The 18570-nt window shown below is 36.5% G+C and overlaps 1 protein-coding gene across 1 annotated transcript in view; it reads left to right on the top strand.

The window, feature by feature from the left end:
• The window catches only part of LOC102808372 (ornithine transcarbamylase, mitochondrial-like), a 57748-nt gene extending 44732 nt beyond the window's left edge, over positions 1 to 13016 (top strand). Inside the window, exons 5-8 of the mRNA XM_085505142.1 lie at positions 5290 to 5343; positions 6497 to 6646; positions 9987 to 10124; positions 10443 to 13016. Of these exons, the coding sequence (XP_085361268.1) occupies positions 5290 to 5343; positions 6497 to 6646; positions 9987 to 10124; positions 10443 to 10502 (402 nt within the window). The 3' untranslated portion in view covers positions 10503 to 13016. The remainder of the gene's footprint in view (positions 1 to 5289; positions 5344 to 6496; positions 6647 to 9986; positions 10125 to 10442) is intronic.
• Positions 13017 to 18570: the final 5554 nt, after the last annotated feature.

Here is an 18570-nt window from a genome sequence, read left to right as displayed (position 1 = left end):
AGTATAGATATGAATGGGTAACTGGGTCTCCAGTGTGTTGACCAGAAATGATAGTATAGATATGAATGGGTAACTGGGTCTCTAGTGTGTTGACCAGAAATGATAGTATAGATATGATTGGGTAACTGGGTCTCCAGTATGTTGACCAGAAATGGTAGCATATATATGAGTGGGTAACTGGGTCTCCAGTATGTTGACCAGAAATGATAGTATAGATATGATTGGGTAACTTGGTCTCCAGTATGTGGACCAGAAATGATATTATAGGTATGAGTGGGTAACTGGGTCTCCAGTATGTTGACCAGAAATGATAGTATAGATATGAGTGGATTACTGGGTCTCCAGTATGTGGACCAGAAATGATAGTATAGATATGATTGGGTAACTTGGTCTCCAGTATGTGGACCAGAAATGATAGTATAGATATGAATGGGTAACTGGGTCTCCAGTATGTTGACCAGAAATGATAGTATAGATATGAGTGCGTAACTGGGTCTCCAGTATGTTGACCAGAAATGATAGTATAGATATGATTGGGTAACTTGGTCTCCAGTATGTGGACCAGAAATGATATTATAGGTATGAGTGGGTGACTGGGTCTCCAGTATGTTGACTAGAAATGATAGTATAGATATGAGTGGATTACTGGGTCTCCAGTATGTGGACCAGAAATGATAGTATAGATATGATTGGGTAACTGGGTCTCAAGTATGTTGACCAGAAATGGTAGTATAGATATGAGTGCGTAACTGGGTCTCCAGTATGTGGACCAGAAATGATAGTATAGATATGAGTGCGTAACTGGGTCTCCAGTATGTTGACCAGAAATGATAGCATAGATATGAGTGCCTAACTGGGTCTCCAGTATGTGGACTAGAAATGATAGTGTAGATATGAATGGGTAACTTGGTCTCCAGTATGTGGACCAGAAATGATAGTATAGATATGAATGGGTAACTTGGTCTCCAGTATGTGGACCAGAAATGATAGTATAGATATGAATGGGTAACTTGGTCTCCAGTATGTGGACCAGAAATGATAGTATAGATATGAGTGCGTAACTGGGTCTCCAGTATGTGGACCAGAAAGGATAGTATAGATATGAGTGCGTAACTGGGTCTCCAGTATGTTGACCAGAAATGATAGTATAGATATGAGTGGGTAACTGGATCTCCAGTATGTGGACCAGAAATGGTAGTATAGATATGAGTGGGTAACTTGGTTTCCAGTATGTTGATCAAAAATGATAGTATAGATATGAGTGGGTAACTGGGTCTCCAGTATGTGGACCAGAAATGATAGTATAGATATGAGTGCGTAACTGGGTCTCCAGTATGTGGACCAGAAATGATAGTATAGATATGAGTGGGTAACTGGGTCTCCAGTATGTTGACCAGAAATGGTAGTATAGATATGAGTGGGTAACTGGGTCTCCAGTATGTTGACCAGAAATGATAGTATAGATATGAGTGGGTAACTGGGTCTCCAGTATGTTGACCAGAAATGGTAGTATAGATATTAGTGGGTAACTGGGTCTCCAGTATGTTGACCAGAAATGATAGTATATATATGAATGGGTAACTGGGTCTCCAGTATGTGGACCAGAAATGATAGTATAGATATGAATGGGTAACTGGGTCTCAAGTATGTTGACCAGAAATGATAGTATAGATATGAGTGGATTACTGGGTCTCCAGTATGTTGACCAGAAATGGTAGTATTGATATGAGTGGGTAACTGGGTCTCCAGTATGTTGACCAGAAATGATAGTATAGATATGAATGGGTAACTTGGTCTCAAGTATGTTGACCAGAAATGATAGTATAGATATGAGTGGATTACTGGGTCTCCAGTATGTTGACCAGAAATGGTAGTATAGATATGAGTGGGTAACTGGGTCTCCAGTATGTTGACCAGAAATGGTAGTATAGATATGAGTGGGTAACTGGGTCTCCAGTATGTTGACCAGAAATGATAGTATAGATATGATTGAGTTACTGGGTCTCCAGTATGTTGACGAGAAATGGTAGCATAGATATGAGTGGGTAACTGGGTCTCCAGTATGTTGACCAGAAATGATAGTATAGATATGATTGGATTACTGGGTCTCCAGTATGTGGACCAGAAATGATAGTATAGATATGAGTGGATTAATTGTTCTCCAGTATGTGGACTAGACATGATAGTATAGATATGAGTACGTAACTGGGTCTCCAGTATGTGGACCAGAAATGATAGTATAGATATGAGTGGGTAACTGGGTCTCCAGTATGTGGACCAGAAATGATATTATAGATATGAATGGGTAACTGGGTCTCCAGTATGTTTACCAGAAATGATAGTATAGATATGAATGGGTAACTGGGTCTCCAGTGTGTTGACCAGAAATGATAGTATAGATATGAATGGGTAACTGGGTCTCTAGTGTGTTGACCAGAAATGATAGTATAGATATGATTGGGTAACTGGGTCTCCAGTATGTTGACCAGAAATGGTAGCATACATATGAGTGGGTAACTGGGTCTCCAGTATGTTGACCAGAAATGATAGTATAGATATGATTGGGTAACTTGGTCTCCAGTATGTGGACCAGAAATGATATTATAGGTATGAGTGGGTAACTGGGTCTCCAGTATGTTGACTAGAAATGATAGTATAGATATGAGTGGATTACTGGGTCTCCAGTATGTGGACCAGAAATGATAGTATAGATATGATTGGGTAACTGGGTCTCCAGTATGTTGACCAGAAATGATAGTATAGATATGAGTGGATTACTGGGTCTCCAGTATGTTGACCAGAAATGGTAGCATAGATATGAGTGGGTAACTGGGTCTCCAGTATGTTGACCAGAAATGGTAGCATAGATATGAGTGGGTAACTGGGTCTCTCCAGTATGTTGACCAGAAATGATAGTATAGATATGATTGGGTAACTGGGTCTCCAGTATGTTGACCAGAAATGATAGTATAGATATGATTGGATTACTGGGTCTCCAGTATGTTGACCAGAAATGATAGTATAGATATGAGTGCGTAACTGGGTCTCCAGTATGTGGACCAGAAATGATAGTATAGATATGAGTGCATAACTGGGTCTCCAGTATGTTGACCAGAAATGATAGTATAGATATGAGTGCGTAACTGGGTCTCCAGTATGTGGACCAGAAATGATAGTATAGATATGAGTGCGTAACTTGGTCTCCAGTATGTGGACCAGAAATGATAGTGTAGATATGAATGGGTAACTTGGTCTCCAGTATGTGGACCAGAAATGATAGTATAGATATGAATGGGTAACTTGGTCTCCAGTATGTAGACCAGAAATGGTAGCGTAGATATGAGTGGGTAACTGGGTCTCCAGTATGTTGACCAGAAATGATGGTATAGATATGAATGGGTAACTGGGTCTCCAGTATGTTGACCAGAAATGATAGTATAGATATGATTGGGTAACTTGGTCTCCAATATGTGGACCAGAAATGGTAGCATAGATATGAGTGGGTAACTGGGTCTCCAGTATGTTGACCAGAAATGATAGTATAGATATGATTGGGTAACTGGGTCTCCAGTATGTTGACCAGAAATGATAGTATAGATATGATTGGATTACTGGGTCTCCAGTATGTTGACCAGAAATGATAGTATAGATATGAGTGCGTAACAGAGTCTCCAGTATGTGGACCAGAAATGATAGTATAGATATGAGTGCGTAACTGGGTCTCCAGTATGTTGACCAGAAATGATAGCATAGATATTAGTGCCTAACTGGGTCTCCAGTATGTGGCCAGAAATGATAGTATAGATATGAATGGGTAACTTGGTCTCCAGTATGTGGACCAGAAATGATAGTATAGATATGAATGGGTAACTGGGTCTCCAGTATGTTGACCAGAAATGATAGTATAGATATGAGTGGGTAACTGGGTCTCCAGTATGTTGACCAGAAATGATAGTATAGATATGATTGGGTAACTTGGTCTCCAGTATGTGGACCAGAAATGATATTATAGGTATGAGTGGGTGACTGGGTCTCCAGTATGTTGACTAGAAATGATAGTATAGATATGAGTGGATTACTGGGTCTCCAGTATGTGGACCAGAAATGATAGTATAGATATGATTGGGTAACTGGGTCTCAAGTATGTTGACCAGAAATGGTAGTATAGACATGAGTGCGTAACTGGGTCTCTAGTATGTGGACCAGAAATGATAGTATAGATATGAGTGCGTAACTGGGTCTCCAGTATGTTGACCAGAAATGATAGCATAGATATGAGTGCCTAACTGGGTCTCCAGTATGTGGACCAGAAATGATAGTGTAGATATGAATGGGTAACTTGGTCTCCAGTATGTGGACCAGAAATGATAGTATAGATATGAATGGGTAACTTGGTCTCCAGTATGTGGACCAGAAATGATAGTATAGATATGAATGGGTAACTTGGTCACCAGTATGTGGACCAGAAATGATAGTATAGATATGAGTGCGTAACTGGGTCTCCAGTATGTGGACCAGAAATGATAGTATAGATATGAGTGCGTAACTGGGTCTCCAGTATGTTGACCAGAAATGATAGTATAGATATGAGTGGGTAACTGGATCTCCAGTATGTGGACCAGAAATGGTAGTATAGATATGAGTGGGTAACTGGGTCTCCAGTATGTTGACCAGAAATGATAGTATAGATATGATTGGGTAACTGGGTCTTCAGTATGTTGACCAGAAATGATAGTATAGATATGAATGGGTAACTGGGTCTCAAGTATGTTGACCAGAAATGATAGTATAGATATGAGTGGATTACTGGGTCTCCAGTATGTTGACCAGAAATGGTAGTATTGATATGAGTGGGTAACTGGGTCTCCAGTTTGTTGACCAGAAATGGTAGTATAGATATGAATGGGTAACTGGGTCTCCAGTATGTTGACCAGAAATGATAGTATAGATATGAGTGGATTACTAGGTCTCCAGTATGTTGACCAGAAATGGTAGTATAGATATGAGTGGGTAACTGGGTCTCCAGTATGTTGACCAGAAATGATAGTATAGATATGATTGGGTAACTGGGTCTCCAGTATGTTGACCAGAAATGATAGTATAGATATGAATGGGTAACTGGGTCTCCAGTATGTGGACCAGAAATGATAGTATAGATATGAATGGGTAACTGGGTCTCCAGTATGTTGACCAGAAATGATAGTATAGATGAGTGGGTAATATGCATCTTCAATAAATAAAACCTTTATGTGTTAAGGTATGTATAATAACGTTGTATTTCTCCTATAGGGTTATGCTCCAGATAGTCAGGTTGTATTGGATGCTAAGGAACTGGCAAATAAAGTAAGTGACATCATTTTATATTACTGTACATGTTTATGTCATCCTATCTGTACTTACAGATATACCTAGACCAATCACATTCAGAATTTCATTTCAAAAGTATTGTCCTTGTGCCACAAACCATGCAAACACATCATCTTGCACATATGCATTTACTTCAGTCTTATTCAAGATGACAGAACTGTTGGCGTACAAGTTCTAAAAGTGCATCATAATCAAACATTTCTGCTTAGGGTCATATTCCATTCAAATTTGTTTGCATGGAAGTCATGGGAACATATTTCACAGAGCAGATTCAAAATGATAAATATTCATAATTGCTGACTCATAGCAATTTTTACTATTCATCTGTTCCTGTATCTTTGATTTGTCTGAAATGATATTTTCAAGTTTAATACAATGTACCTACATTATACATCTTTGGATAAATATGCACATGTATTCATTTTGTGATTCGATTCAAGATGGCCAGTTTTAGTGAAAAAAATTCATCAAAATCAAGCATTTTTGTCATGCATGGACAATTCGACAATTATTTAAACATAGTACAAATGTACATTGGGAATAATGCAATCTTGTTGCATGTTATTTTATATTTGTTGCCATCTGACAGTTATTTTTTTTTCAAAAATGCTGTTCCAAAGCCATATCTGTGATATTCCTTATCAATGATATTTTGTTGAATTTTCATTTAGTTTTTCTAGATCAGATTCAAAATAGGTATACAAATAATGTGTACATATGTATACCTATATGAACTTAGACTGAAAATGGACGCCGTGTGTCATGTCTTGTTGTAGGTAACCTACAACAAGATTTTGAGCATGTACATGTATGGAATAAATGTTGTTTAAATTTTCCACAGAGAACATCATGGAGACTTGATGTATGTCATTTATGGAGCCGATTCAAAATGCCCTTTGGCAGACATTTAAAATGCTGTTCCAGAGCCTTATCTCTGACATATAATGGGTGAATTGAATTTGTTTATTCTGGTACATATACAGAAGACTCAATACCGATACTTGTGTCTTACAATGTAAATGTACAGGGAGTGTGTTTTCCCCATTGGTCCATACTTGCATCAAAATCTAGTGGACGTGAATTTTTTACTATGGCAACAGAACCATGTTAACTTGCTTTAATATTTCAGCATAAAACAGAGTTGTTCATGACTCATGACCCAATGGATGCATTAGACTTGGCTGACATTATTGTAACAGACACATGGATTAGTATGGGACAGGAAGAAGAGAAAGCAGAAAGACTAAAGGCATTTGCTGGGTATCAAATAACAAAACGAGTAAGTGTAAGAATAATATTGTAGGATACAGGAATCAGTCTGAGTGTCTGCTAAGGTGAAGTACAGTGGCCCACAGGTGTCAGGACAAAACTACAAGTTCCCTCATGATAAGCATATTATCAGCAAACAAGTATTTGAACTCTGAAATGAAGTTTATTAATTTGGGTTTGTTGGACACCCATTGCCGGATTTCATTCAAACTTTACATGAAGACAATACATAATGTCTTACATATGCGAGTCAAGTTACTTTATGATCAGAGCAAAAATGGCTGACTGGTGGCCATTTTGGATGTAAAATTTGCTATTTCTGATACCTAAACGTGTTTGCAGCAGTTTCTCGGAGATGACTGGGCTGATTTGGATGGTATGATGATCATACATATTGGGTTGTAGGTGCACGTTATTTTTTCTAAGTGATTCAAACAAATACGGCCAACTGGCAATCATCTTGTTTTTCATGTTACCCATTCTACTTTCTCTTGAATGCTATGAACGTTTCTGTTTAAATTTTGTACAAAGATAGTATACCAAGAGATACATCTGCACCAACATGATTTTTGTGATTGAATTCAATATGGCTGTCCGACGCCCAATTTTCATGTAAAAGCGCTAAATCGTCATTTTTACATGTCCGGAGCTGTTTCTCAGAGATGACTTGGCCGATTTGGATCAAACTTGGTATGATGATCATACATATTTGGTTATAGGTGCACGTCATACTTTTTCTGTGATTTGAACAAATATGGCTGACTGACTGCCATTTTGTTTTTCATGATACCCATACTACTTTCTCTTGAATGCTATGAACGTTTCTGTTTAAATTTTGTACAAAGATAGTATACCAAGAGATACAACTACACCATCATTATTTTTCTGATTCGATTCAATATGGCTGACTGACGCCCAAATTTCATGTAAAAGTGCTAAATCATAATTTTTACATGTCCGGAGCTGTTTCTTAGAGCTGACTAGGCCGATTTGGATCAAAGTTGGTATGGTGATCATACATATTGGGTTATAGGTGCATGTCATATTTTTTCCTGTGATTCGAACAAATATGGCTGACTGGCGGCCACTTTGTTAGTTCCCGTTCGGACGCAGTCCGAAAACGGGGACTTATGTCTTGACCTCCGTGTGTGCGTGCGTCTGTGCGTGCGTCCGGACCTGTATCTTAGAAATGCCTGGACCAATCACAATCAAACTTCACACATACATCATACATGATATTATACATATGCACGTCAATTTGTTTCACGATCTGATTCAAGATGGCCGAATGGCGGCCATTTTTGTGCTAAAAATCATCAAAATGAAGCATTTCTCGGCTGTTTACAGATGGATTTTGTTCAAACTTGGTATATACATTAGACATTATAGGACCATGATGCACATCATTTTGTTTTACGATCTGATTCAAGATGGCTGAATGGCGGCCATTTTTGTGCTAAAAAATCCTAAAAATCAACCATTTCTCGACTGTTTACTGATGGATTTTGTTCAAATTTTAAATATTCATTATACATCATGTCATAGATAGACAGATATATTGGTTTGATGATCCTATTCAAAATAACCAAATGGTGGCCTTTTTTGTGCTAAACAATTATCAAATATCAAGCATTTCTGGCATTTATGGATGGATTTCGTTCAAACTTGGTACATATATTAGACATTACAGGTTCCTGATGCACATCATTTATTTTTCAGATTGGATTCAAAATGTCTGTCTGGCGGCCATTTTGTTTTAATGAATTTGCTTCTAGACCCATATCTCCGACTTGTTTTGACTGATAATATTTTCAAATTTTAAATATTCATTATACATCATGTCATAGATAAACAGATATATTGGTTTGACTATCCTATTCAAAATGGCCAAATATCAAGCATTTATGGGTGGATTTCATTCAAACTTGGTACATACATTAGACATTACGGGTTCCTGATGCTCGTCATTTTATTTTTCAGATTGGATTCAAAATGGCTGATGCGGCCATTTTGTTTTAATGATTGGGCTTCTAGAGCCATATCTCTTAAATGCTTTGACTTATTGTATTTAAATTTTATATATTCGTTATACATCATGTTATATATATATATATACATGTATTCAAAATGGCTGATTTTGAATGCTGTTCTGGAGCAATATCTCTCAATATGGACAAGTACTTGTTTGACGATCAGATACAAATGTCAATCATTTTAATGTTAAAAAATCATATTCCTGACATGGTTATATTCCAGCTATATTACTATAAACAAAACTATATATCTTAAATTTGATAACTAACGGGGACTGTGCCATGCATGGCTTGTTTTTACCCATGCCTACTTTCCCATGAATGCAATGAACATTTCTGTTCAAATTTTGTACTAAGACAGTATACCAATAGATACATCAACATGAACAATATTTTTGTATTTTGATTCAATATGACTGCCCAATGTCCAATTCTCGTGTAAAAGCACTAAATCGGAATTTTTTACAAATCCATCTCCTGTCAATGGTTTTTCAATCTAATCTCAATGACTTCATCAGCATCAAATTGATATGTCAGATCACAAAATTTTGGACAGGGACTTGTTTTTTACAGTTCTATAACTGGAATCTTGAGGTATCAATGTTTATTGATTTATTGAAGTGCGCAGTGTCAGGCTATTTTTCTATGTATGTATAAAACAAACATTAAAGTCATTATTTGTGTGCTCACATCCCAAACCTTTTCTACTCATTTGCATACAGCAACACTGTTTTACCAGCTGCAAATAAACAAATAATTATTGGAACCAATTTTGATTGTGAAGGCACATTGGCAACATTTTTGTGGGGGAGTTCTATCTATCTTCGTGCATCTTAACAGTAAATCAGCAAACAGCAGTAGCAAGAACAAATTTGCAGTGGAAAGAATCCTCAGCCTTATAAATTGCAAAATCCTCAAATGCGATTTAAAACAACAAGGCAGCTTATGAATGCATAAAATTTAGTTAATAGCAAACTTTCAGATTGATCATACAATAATTTGTTTGGTCATTAAGTGAGCCATGTTTTGACAGTTTAGGAGTTGACTACCAGGTATTTGGTAATATCACAATTTCAAATTGTGAGCAAGGACAAATCCGATTTGCGGCTCAGTGGATGTAATAAAAAAAATATTACCGGTACATTGCTTTATGTCACTGCTACTGCACGATAGATGGGATAAAGTGAGTAATATATCTTATTACATTATGAATGTGTTGACAATGCATTGTAATATTGCTGTGCAGTTGTCAATGTTAAACATTTATACAACCCTGACAATTGCAAACATAATGTATTGTTTTTCTATTGACAATAGATGGCTTCTGTAGCCAATAAAGACTGGTGTTTTCTGCACTGTTTACCAAGGAAGCAAGAAGAGGTCGATGATGAAGTTTTCTATTCCAATAGATCATTGGTGTGGCAGGAAGCTGAGAATAGAAAGTGGACTGTAATGGTGAGATCATTTGATAAATTTGAATTATTCATTATTATTCAGTACATTTGTCAGGGGCATGTATTGTCTAAAGTTTATATCTGACTCATCTCTGAAAATTGTAACATTTTAAGGCATTCATTGCATCAGATGGTATTTGGAAGCTTCCACTGACAATTGTAACTTTCACATCCCTTGCTGTTTCTTTTAGAATATTACAACATTAATGGTATAGCGACAACATACAGGTCTTAATTAAGTAACGCAATTCATCAAAAATAAGTGTATTTATTCATTTATTTGTTTGTTGACTAATTACATGTCTATTTCCTCTGCCAGGCTGTGATGCTTTCACTTTTACAAGATCACAAACTGACGACACCAAAACCAACATTTTAACTGATGTGATGTAAAGCAAAAAACAAGAGAACTGACTAGATGTGATTTTAAATAAAATTATTTTAACTCCATTTAACTAAAATCATGAGTATAAAATTGAAGTGATTACTTAGTGCAAGGACTGCTGTGACATTTCTCCGGATTTGAATGTGATTTTGCAAGCTTTCAGATGAGACAACTTACATCACACATGTAATTACAAGTAAAGTCTACACAGTATGTGAACAGTCATTATTAACTGCAGTTTGCATCGATTCAATGTAGTAACTTTGGAAAATTAGTTCAAATCTCAAAGTTATGGTGCTGTTTGTAGTAATGTGAATTAGAATTAAAAGTCTCAACTGGTTAAGTTTGGTGGATAAAAGGAAGATTGTTCAGCATTAAACACAATGAATTTACATGATTTCTATTAAATGGATTTTACGGAACAGGACTTCAAGGATATGCAAGGTTTATAATAGGGATTTTTTAAACTTTAAATTTTTGTCTTGAATCCTGTTAGTTTGATCTCTTAAATTAAGGGTGTGGTTAGTAAAAGGACTTTAAGAGTAGTACCTAAACTAATATTTGTGAACATAATTGATATACATGTTTTTTTATTTTTAAATGAGTTACATAAAATCAGTGGGGACTTGTTGTGTGCATCCAGATATGTTTGTGATAGAAAGTATCGCACAAAACATTGTTACCTTGGATGTTGCAGTTGTCTATCATTGTGTTCTCTAGTAGATAATATCCCATGTGTGTTGTATGTGTTGATTTTCTAACTGTGAAAAATACTGTATTGTCTTTTAATAATACAGAGTACAACTGAGAACAGAATAACATGTACACTGCAAATGTACACTGAGAGTCTTGAGATGCATATATGCTGCAAGTCTTGAGATGCATATATGCTGAGAGTCTTGAGATGCATATATGCTGCAAGTCTTGAGATGCATATATGCTGAGTCTTGAGATGCATATATGCTGAGTCTTGAGATGCATATATGCTGAGTCTTGAGATGCATATATATGCTGCGAGTCTTGTGATGCATATATGCTGCGAGTCTTGAGATGCATATATGCTGCGAGTCTTGAGATGCATGTATGCTGCGTGTCTGGAGATGCATATATGCTGAGAGTCTGGAGATGCATGTATGCTGCGAGTCTGGAGATGCATGTATGCTGCGAGTCTGGAGATGCATGTATGCTGCGAGTCTGGAGATGCATGTATGCTGCGAGTCTGGAGATGCATGTATGCTGCGAGTCTGGAGATGCATGTATGCTGCGAGTCTGGAGATGCATGGATGCTGCGAGTCTGGAGATGCATGTATGCTGCGAGTCTGGAGATGCATATATGCTGCGAGTCTTGAGATGCATGTATGCTGCGTGTCTGGAGATGCATGTATGCTGCGAGTCTGGAGATGCATGTATGCTGCGAGTCTGGAGATGCATGTATGCTGCGGGTCTGGAGATGCATGTATGCTGCGGGTCTGGAGATGCATGTATGCTGCGGGTCTGGAGATGCATGTATGCTGCGGGTCTGGAGATGCATGTATGCTGCGGGTCTGGAGATGCATGTATGCTGCGGGTCTGGAGATGCATGTGTGCTGCGGGTCTGGAGATGCATGTGTGCCGCGGGTCTGGAGATGCATGTGTGCCGCGGGTCTGGAGATGCATGTGTGCCGCGGGTCTGGAGACGCGTGTATGCCGCGGGTCTGGAGACGCGTGTATGCTGCGGGTCTGGAGATGCGTGTATGCTGCGGGTCTGGAGACGCGTGTATGCTGCGGGTCTGGAGACGCGTGTATGCTGCGGGTCTGGAGACGCGTGTATGCTGCGGGTCTGGAGACGCGTGTATGCTGCGGGTCTGGAGACGCGTGTATGCTGCGGGTCTGGAGACGCATGTATGCTGCGGGTCTGGAGACGCATGTATGCTGCGGGTCTGGAGACGCATGTATGCTGCGGGTCTGGAGACGCATGTATGCTGCGGGTCTGGAGACGCATGTATGCTGCGGGTCTGGAGACGCATGTATGCTGCGGGTCTGGAGACGCATGTATGCTGCGGGTCTGGAGACGCATGTATGCTGCGGGTCTGGAGACGCATGTATGCTGCGGGTCTGGAGACGCATGTATGCTGCGGGTCTGGAGACGCATGTATGCTGCGGGTCTGGAGACGCATGTATGCTGCGGGTCTGGAGACGCATGTATGCTGCGGGCCTGGAGACGCATGTATGCTGCGGGCCTGGAGACGCATGTATGCTGCGGGCCTGGAGACGCATGTATGCTGCGGGCCTGGAGACGCATGTATGCTGCGAGTCTGGAGACGCATGTATGCTGCGAGTCTGCGATTATTGATGGGAACAGTGTTTTTTACAGTTATGTTTACTACCATATCTCAACCCTGTAGCAGTGCTTTACAGGAATTGCTGTACAGGGCTTCAACCACAGTTAACATGACTTCATATAGTCAGCATTGCAAAAAGCTGTCAAACTATTATGTCCTCTGTTGTAATAAACTAAATTGTAATAAACTAATCATGCATTTGGTCATTTATTTGTGAATTAATGTCATTTAATCACTAGTTTAAGCAAATATCTTGTGTTGTGTTATAGGGGTGGCCTTGTAAATAAGAATACATTGTCTGTTTACTGCTACTTCTCGATGGCTTTCAGAAACTGTGTTTATTACTATCTGTTATTTGGTTTCCATGGCAATATACTTGATGTTTTGATTTGTAAGTAATATATATATATATATATATATATATATATATATATATATATATATATATGGTATCATGTTTACTAAATACAAAATGCATATTAAGGAACATTGACTATTAATTAGATTAGGTTCTGAGCCATTTCTGGTACAATGGAATATTTCTGTGAAACTTTGTACAAAGAGAACACTGAATGTTGTCCAATGATTAATCATGTCACTTTCTTGGAGATGACTTGAATCCAACTCAATTGGTTATTCATTTCATGATTCAATTTGATATGTGTCTTACCAGACTGATTTATTTATCATATGAAGGCTATTAAGTTTTTGTGATTGACTTGCCAACAAATAAATGTCTCGCATCATCTCATTTTTATTGTTATTCATTTTCTACTGTATACTATATGTAGTTTCTAAAGACAATAAATAACAGTTATTAACACTAATTTGATTTGCCAAATTACTGACTCAAATATTGTGTGCTCGTCAATGATTGTCACCTTGTCTGTGCCAAAAAAAACACAAAAAACTTAACATCTGATGAGCATTTTTTACCTTGCCCGTACCATCAAAGATGGAAGGGAAAGGTATATTAAGGGAAAAATTTTGTTCGTCGTCGTTGTCGTCGTCGTTAATAATTGTTATTGTGTGCATGATAACTTTACTAATTCTATTCCAAACTTCATCAAACTTGGTCACCTTGTTCATCAGTATAAAGTCTTCCCTGAGTTTGAACAACAGATGTCCTGTATGAAAATATCATGCAAAAATTGAGAAAAACTGATAAAATATTTTGACTGTTTCTTCTTGACTGATCACTGGTGATACACATCAAAGGTCACTGATCTCAGTGGAAATATGCATTGTTGTATGTGTTCAATGAAGCAAATGATTTATCTTGTAATAATATCCTTGGTAATGTATCCCTTACTGGGTTTCAAAACCAACTCATGGAGAGATTGCACAGTCTGATACACATTTGCAAACCTACCAATAAATCTTTACAGAAAACAAGATGTCAGAAAATCAATATAAGCACTCCTATGAACTGGGTGCCAAACTTTGATCAAGATCTGAAGCTAATAGAAAATCTGTTTAGTTCAAAGTTATCAAATCAAAAACAATACATAAAAAATACATTAAAAGCAAAACATTTCATCCACATTTTAAAAAGAAAATTATTCTAAAATATATGTATTCTGTATTTGACAAACAGTTCATTCGCAAATGAAAACTCACAGGAATATGTTTCAGCTATTAGAACAGAATGATAGAGTTTTTATAATACTAGTTTAAAAACGCACTTCAAAGATTGCAGTGTTTGAAGATGTAGATTCTCAGGAGGCAACAGTACTGTTGACTTCTCCCTCCACTGGACACCAACTAACTATTTAAGTTGATTTGCATACAAAGCAGAGCTTGTAACATGATAGCTATTTATAAATGATGTTTTTTTTTACTTTTCATATAATACAGTAGTCACACAATGAGGCAGTTCATATTTGTCTCAGTGAATCATTAATTTTTGACAGACACCTGTACAAAATACTTGGAGACTAAAGCCAGCTAAAATTTTCTGTTATCTTGCATGTTTTATGAATCTATTCACATCTAAATGCAGCACTTTTTTTCAATGAGACATTTGTTTTTATACTAAAATATCTGAATTACTTTGAAGAAAGCTGGAAATTATGTCCCTTAAAATAATTAAACAAATAAGGCACCAATGTTTTTGTAAGATATTTACATCTTTTAAGGACATTCGGTAGACTGATTCCCCACTGTTGGTTCAACCCCAAAACTTGTTTGTATTCATAATTAATTATGACAATGCATATTTATATTGAAACAAACTATGATAAAGGGAATTATATTATATTTTTAGCTCCGCTGTCGACTTTGTCGAGCGGAGCTTATCATATGAGTGATTGTCCGTCGTTGTCCGTGTCAATGTTTTACTTTTTCTTGAAAACTACAAGCCTGAATGCTTTGATACTTGGTGTATATGTACCTTGGGTAGACCTCTCTCAGATTTGTTCATTTCATGATGATATCTTCAATTCTCTAATTTTGGTGAATATTTTTGTCATTTTTGGTAAAAAGTGATATTTTCAACTTCTTGTTAAAAACCGCAAGTCCAATTGCTTTGATATTACATATATAGGTACTACATGTGGACCTCTCTCAGATTTGTTCATTTTGTAATGATATCTTTAATTCTCTAATTTTGATGTATATTTTTGTAATTTTTGGTAAAAAGTGATATTTTCGACTTCTTGTTGAAAACCGCAAGTTCAATTGCTTTGATATATTATACATATAGGTACTGCATGTGGACCTCTCTCTGATTTGTTCATTTTCTAATGATATCTTCTGTTCTTTAATTGCCATGTGCATTGCAAACAGCGGAGCTATCTCAGCCGACAGGCTGCTTGTTTTCATTTACTATGATTTCTATAACACTACTACTGGATGGTAGTGCGAGTCTCTTGCACAGACCATACACAAATCTAAAGCACTTGCTAATATTTCATGGCTGACCTTTTTAAATTTGACCCTGTATGAAAGGAGAAAAACATAATTTTATTATTGCAAATTGGTACATTTACAATGACTTGTAGTATTTGAAAGATAAATAAATCCAATCTTAAAAATCAAAATAATGAAATCTGAATCAAGGACTCTCATACTTACAAATTACTAATAATTGAAAAGAATAGTTATTCTGGTATCTTATATAATGAACCAGGTTGAATAAAAACATGTCATCACTTTCAAAAATGATTTTGTTCAAAATATCAGGATTATTTGAAACTTCACAGATATTGCTTGTAGCAATATGGAGGGTGCTATTTTACATTAAGACATTGCCTGGGCCAATACACCAGTTCTATAAAACGCTAATACTTTTTTTTCAAAAAAAGAAATCGTATACAATTGATTTTCTAATTGATGTCTGTTATGAAATAAAAGGAAAAGTATTGGACTAACTTGTCTGTCTGGTGTGATCTGGCATCTACTATCGTTAACAGTTTCTTGTTCTCAGAATAACTAGAGTAATTTGTTATGCAAATGTTAGCACATAGGATTAAAGGCAGTGGTTACCGCGCTGCACATATGCGACGTTTGTGTTGATAAATATTAATTTTCCCATAATCCAATGCGCTCTTCTAATAGAAATCACAAATATGAGGTTTATCCTGGGCGCTACTTACCACCGGAGACTCCTTCGATGCCTCCAATCATCTAAAAATATCTAATTGAAGCTTAGTAACGTCTCAGTTTGTACTCGTTGATCTGTGTGACAGTCAAAGTTGCCATCTTTGTTTATATGAGACCCATATATCTCGCACATCAGTATAAGAATGTTTATTCAACTTTTGTATCGGCACCATGAAAACAGTAATACATATCTTTAAATTACATTCATCATTTCGTTTCTATAATGCCACAAATCAGTTACATATTTCCTGATTAAAGCTGATGAGGTATTTCCCACATTTTCATTTATGTTCCATAGTGTATCACCAAAAAGGAAATTGAACCTATAATTCAACCCCCCTGAAAGAAAAACTATTCATTAGTGATGAAGATTCAACATTGTTTCTCAGTGAGGTTTCTAATGCTAAATACAATTCCAATATGATTAGATGACCTACAAAGATAAAGAAAGTGGTAAATGTCTTCTTTGCCCTGATTGCAGACTCCACAAATTCCATTACCCCTGTTTCCATCCCATTTTGTTACCTTCAAGATCTAAAGAGTTTGACCTAGTTTTAAAGACAAGGGAGATACCATGATGATCATAAGGATCCATTATGTAATTGTTTCTTTTAATGTTTCTTTTAATCCAACAGTAGTGTTTTAATGATTTCATCTTTTCAAATTGTAAACATATTTATTTCATTTTCTTTACTGATTTTGATAAAACTCTTATCCATTTTGGATTTTGGGATTTCATTTCCATAGATATGATCCATGCCATTATAGTCACTAAAATGTTTTCTACATATTTAGGCCAATTTCAAGCCAGTTTAACATTGTTTTTATACTGAGTATTCGTTTCTTTAAAAACTATTTTAGTCCATCTATTGTTTTTCATTTTCTGAAGTTTATCCAGGTATTGAATCTGCACTTTATCTTGGATGTAATTCAAGTCTTCCCATCCAAAGTCCCTCAACACAGCAGGCCCTGCCACATTTCTGTTTACTTTGAATACAAATTTCCCAAATTGGTACTGAATACTCTGTAATTTCATTTTAACCTGCTATCCTGAAACCATATTCCACACCCATAATTCATTGATGGCATGTACTCAAATCGATTAAAACTGTTGTGTTGGTTAATTATTGATTTGCCATATGCTAAGATTGTCATTCCTTTTTTATAAACTTCAGTAAATTGTGTATGATCTTTCAATGTTTTTGATATGGTTATGCCTAAATATTTGTACGTTTTACTTTCTTTTAATGTCAAGTTTCCTAATTTCTAAATTGTGTCCTTTTTGTGGATTTTTTGCCAAAATACATTATCTGTGACTTGGATTGGTTATAACTAAGTCTCCATTTACTAGAGAACTGAGCTGCTATATCAAGCATACTTTGAAGTTCACTTGCATCATTTGCTATTAAAGCTACATCATCTGCCCAAAAAAGCCCTGGAATTATTTGTGTTCCTATCCTCACCCCTAGTTTTGATTCAAATAACATTTTTGACTCCCGTGTGCGAAGCACAAAAAGGGAGTCTTTGCAGTTAGTGTGTCTGTATGTGTGTGTGTGTGTGTATGTGTGTATGTGTGTCCGTCTGTTCCACTGATATCTAAAGAACCACTCATTGGATTTTGATGAAACTTGGCACACAGATGCTCCAAACTAATGCGCAGATTTGATTAGTTTTGGGTAAAAATCTGTGCAATATTAATTACCTAATTTGCATAATGATTAATCAATGTTCGGCTTTTCTACTGATATCTCAAGTACTAATCATCACATTTCAATAAAACTTGGTACATAGATGTCATAGGACACTGCACAAACCTTATAGTTTTTAGGGTAATATCAGTAGATATTAATTACCTAATTAGCATAATTAATTAATTTTCAGCTTTTGATATTTCAAGTAGTATTTGTCACATTTCATTGAAACTTGGTACATAAATGTCATAGGACACTGCACAGACCTGATATTTTTTAGGGTAATATGAGTACATATTAATTACCTAATTTACATAATTAATTAATTTTCAGCTTTTGATATTTCAAGTAGTAATCATCACATTTCAATGAAATTTGGTACATAGATGTCATAGAACACTGCACAAACCTGATAGTTTTTAGGCTAATATCAGTATATATTAATTA

Source organism: Saccoglossus kowalevskii, chromosome 11, assembly GCF_978046115.1.
Source record: "Saccoglossus kowalevskii chromosome 11, keSacKowa6.1, whole genome shotgun sequence".
Taxonomy (NCBI): Eukaryota; Metazoa; Hemichordata; class Enteropneusta; family Harrimaniidae; genus Saccoglossus; species Saccoglossus kowalevskii.
Note: the sequence above shows the minus strand (reverse complement) of the source record. Positions and strands in the feature narration are given on the sequence as shown.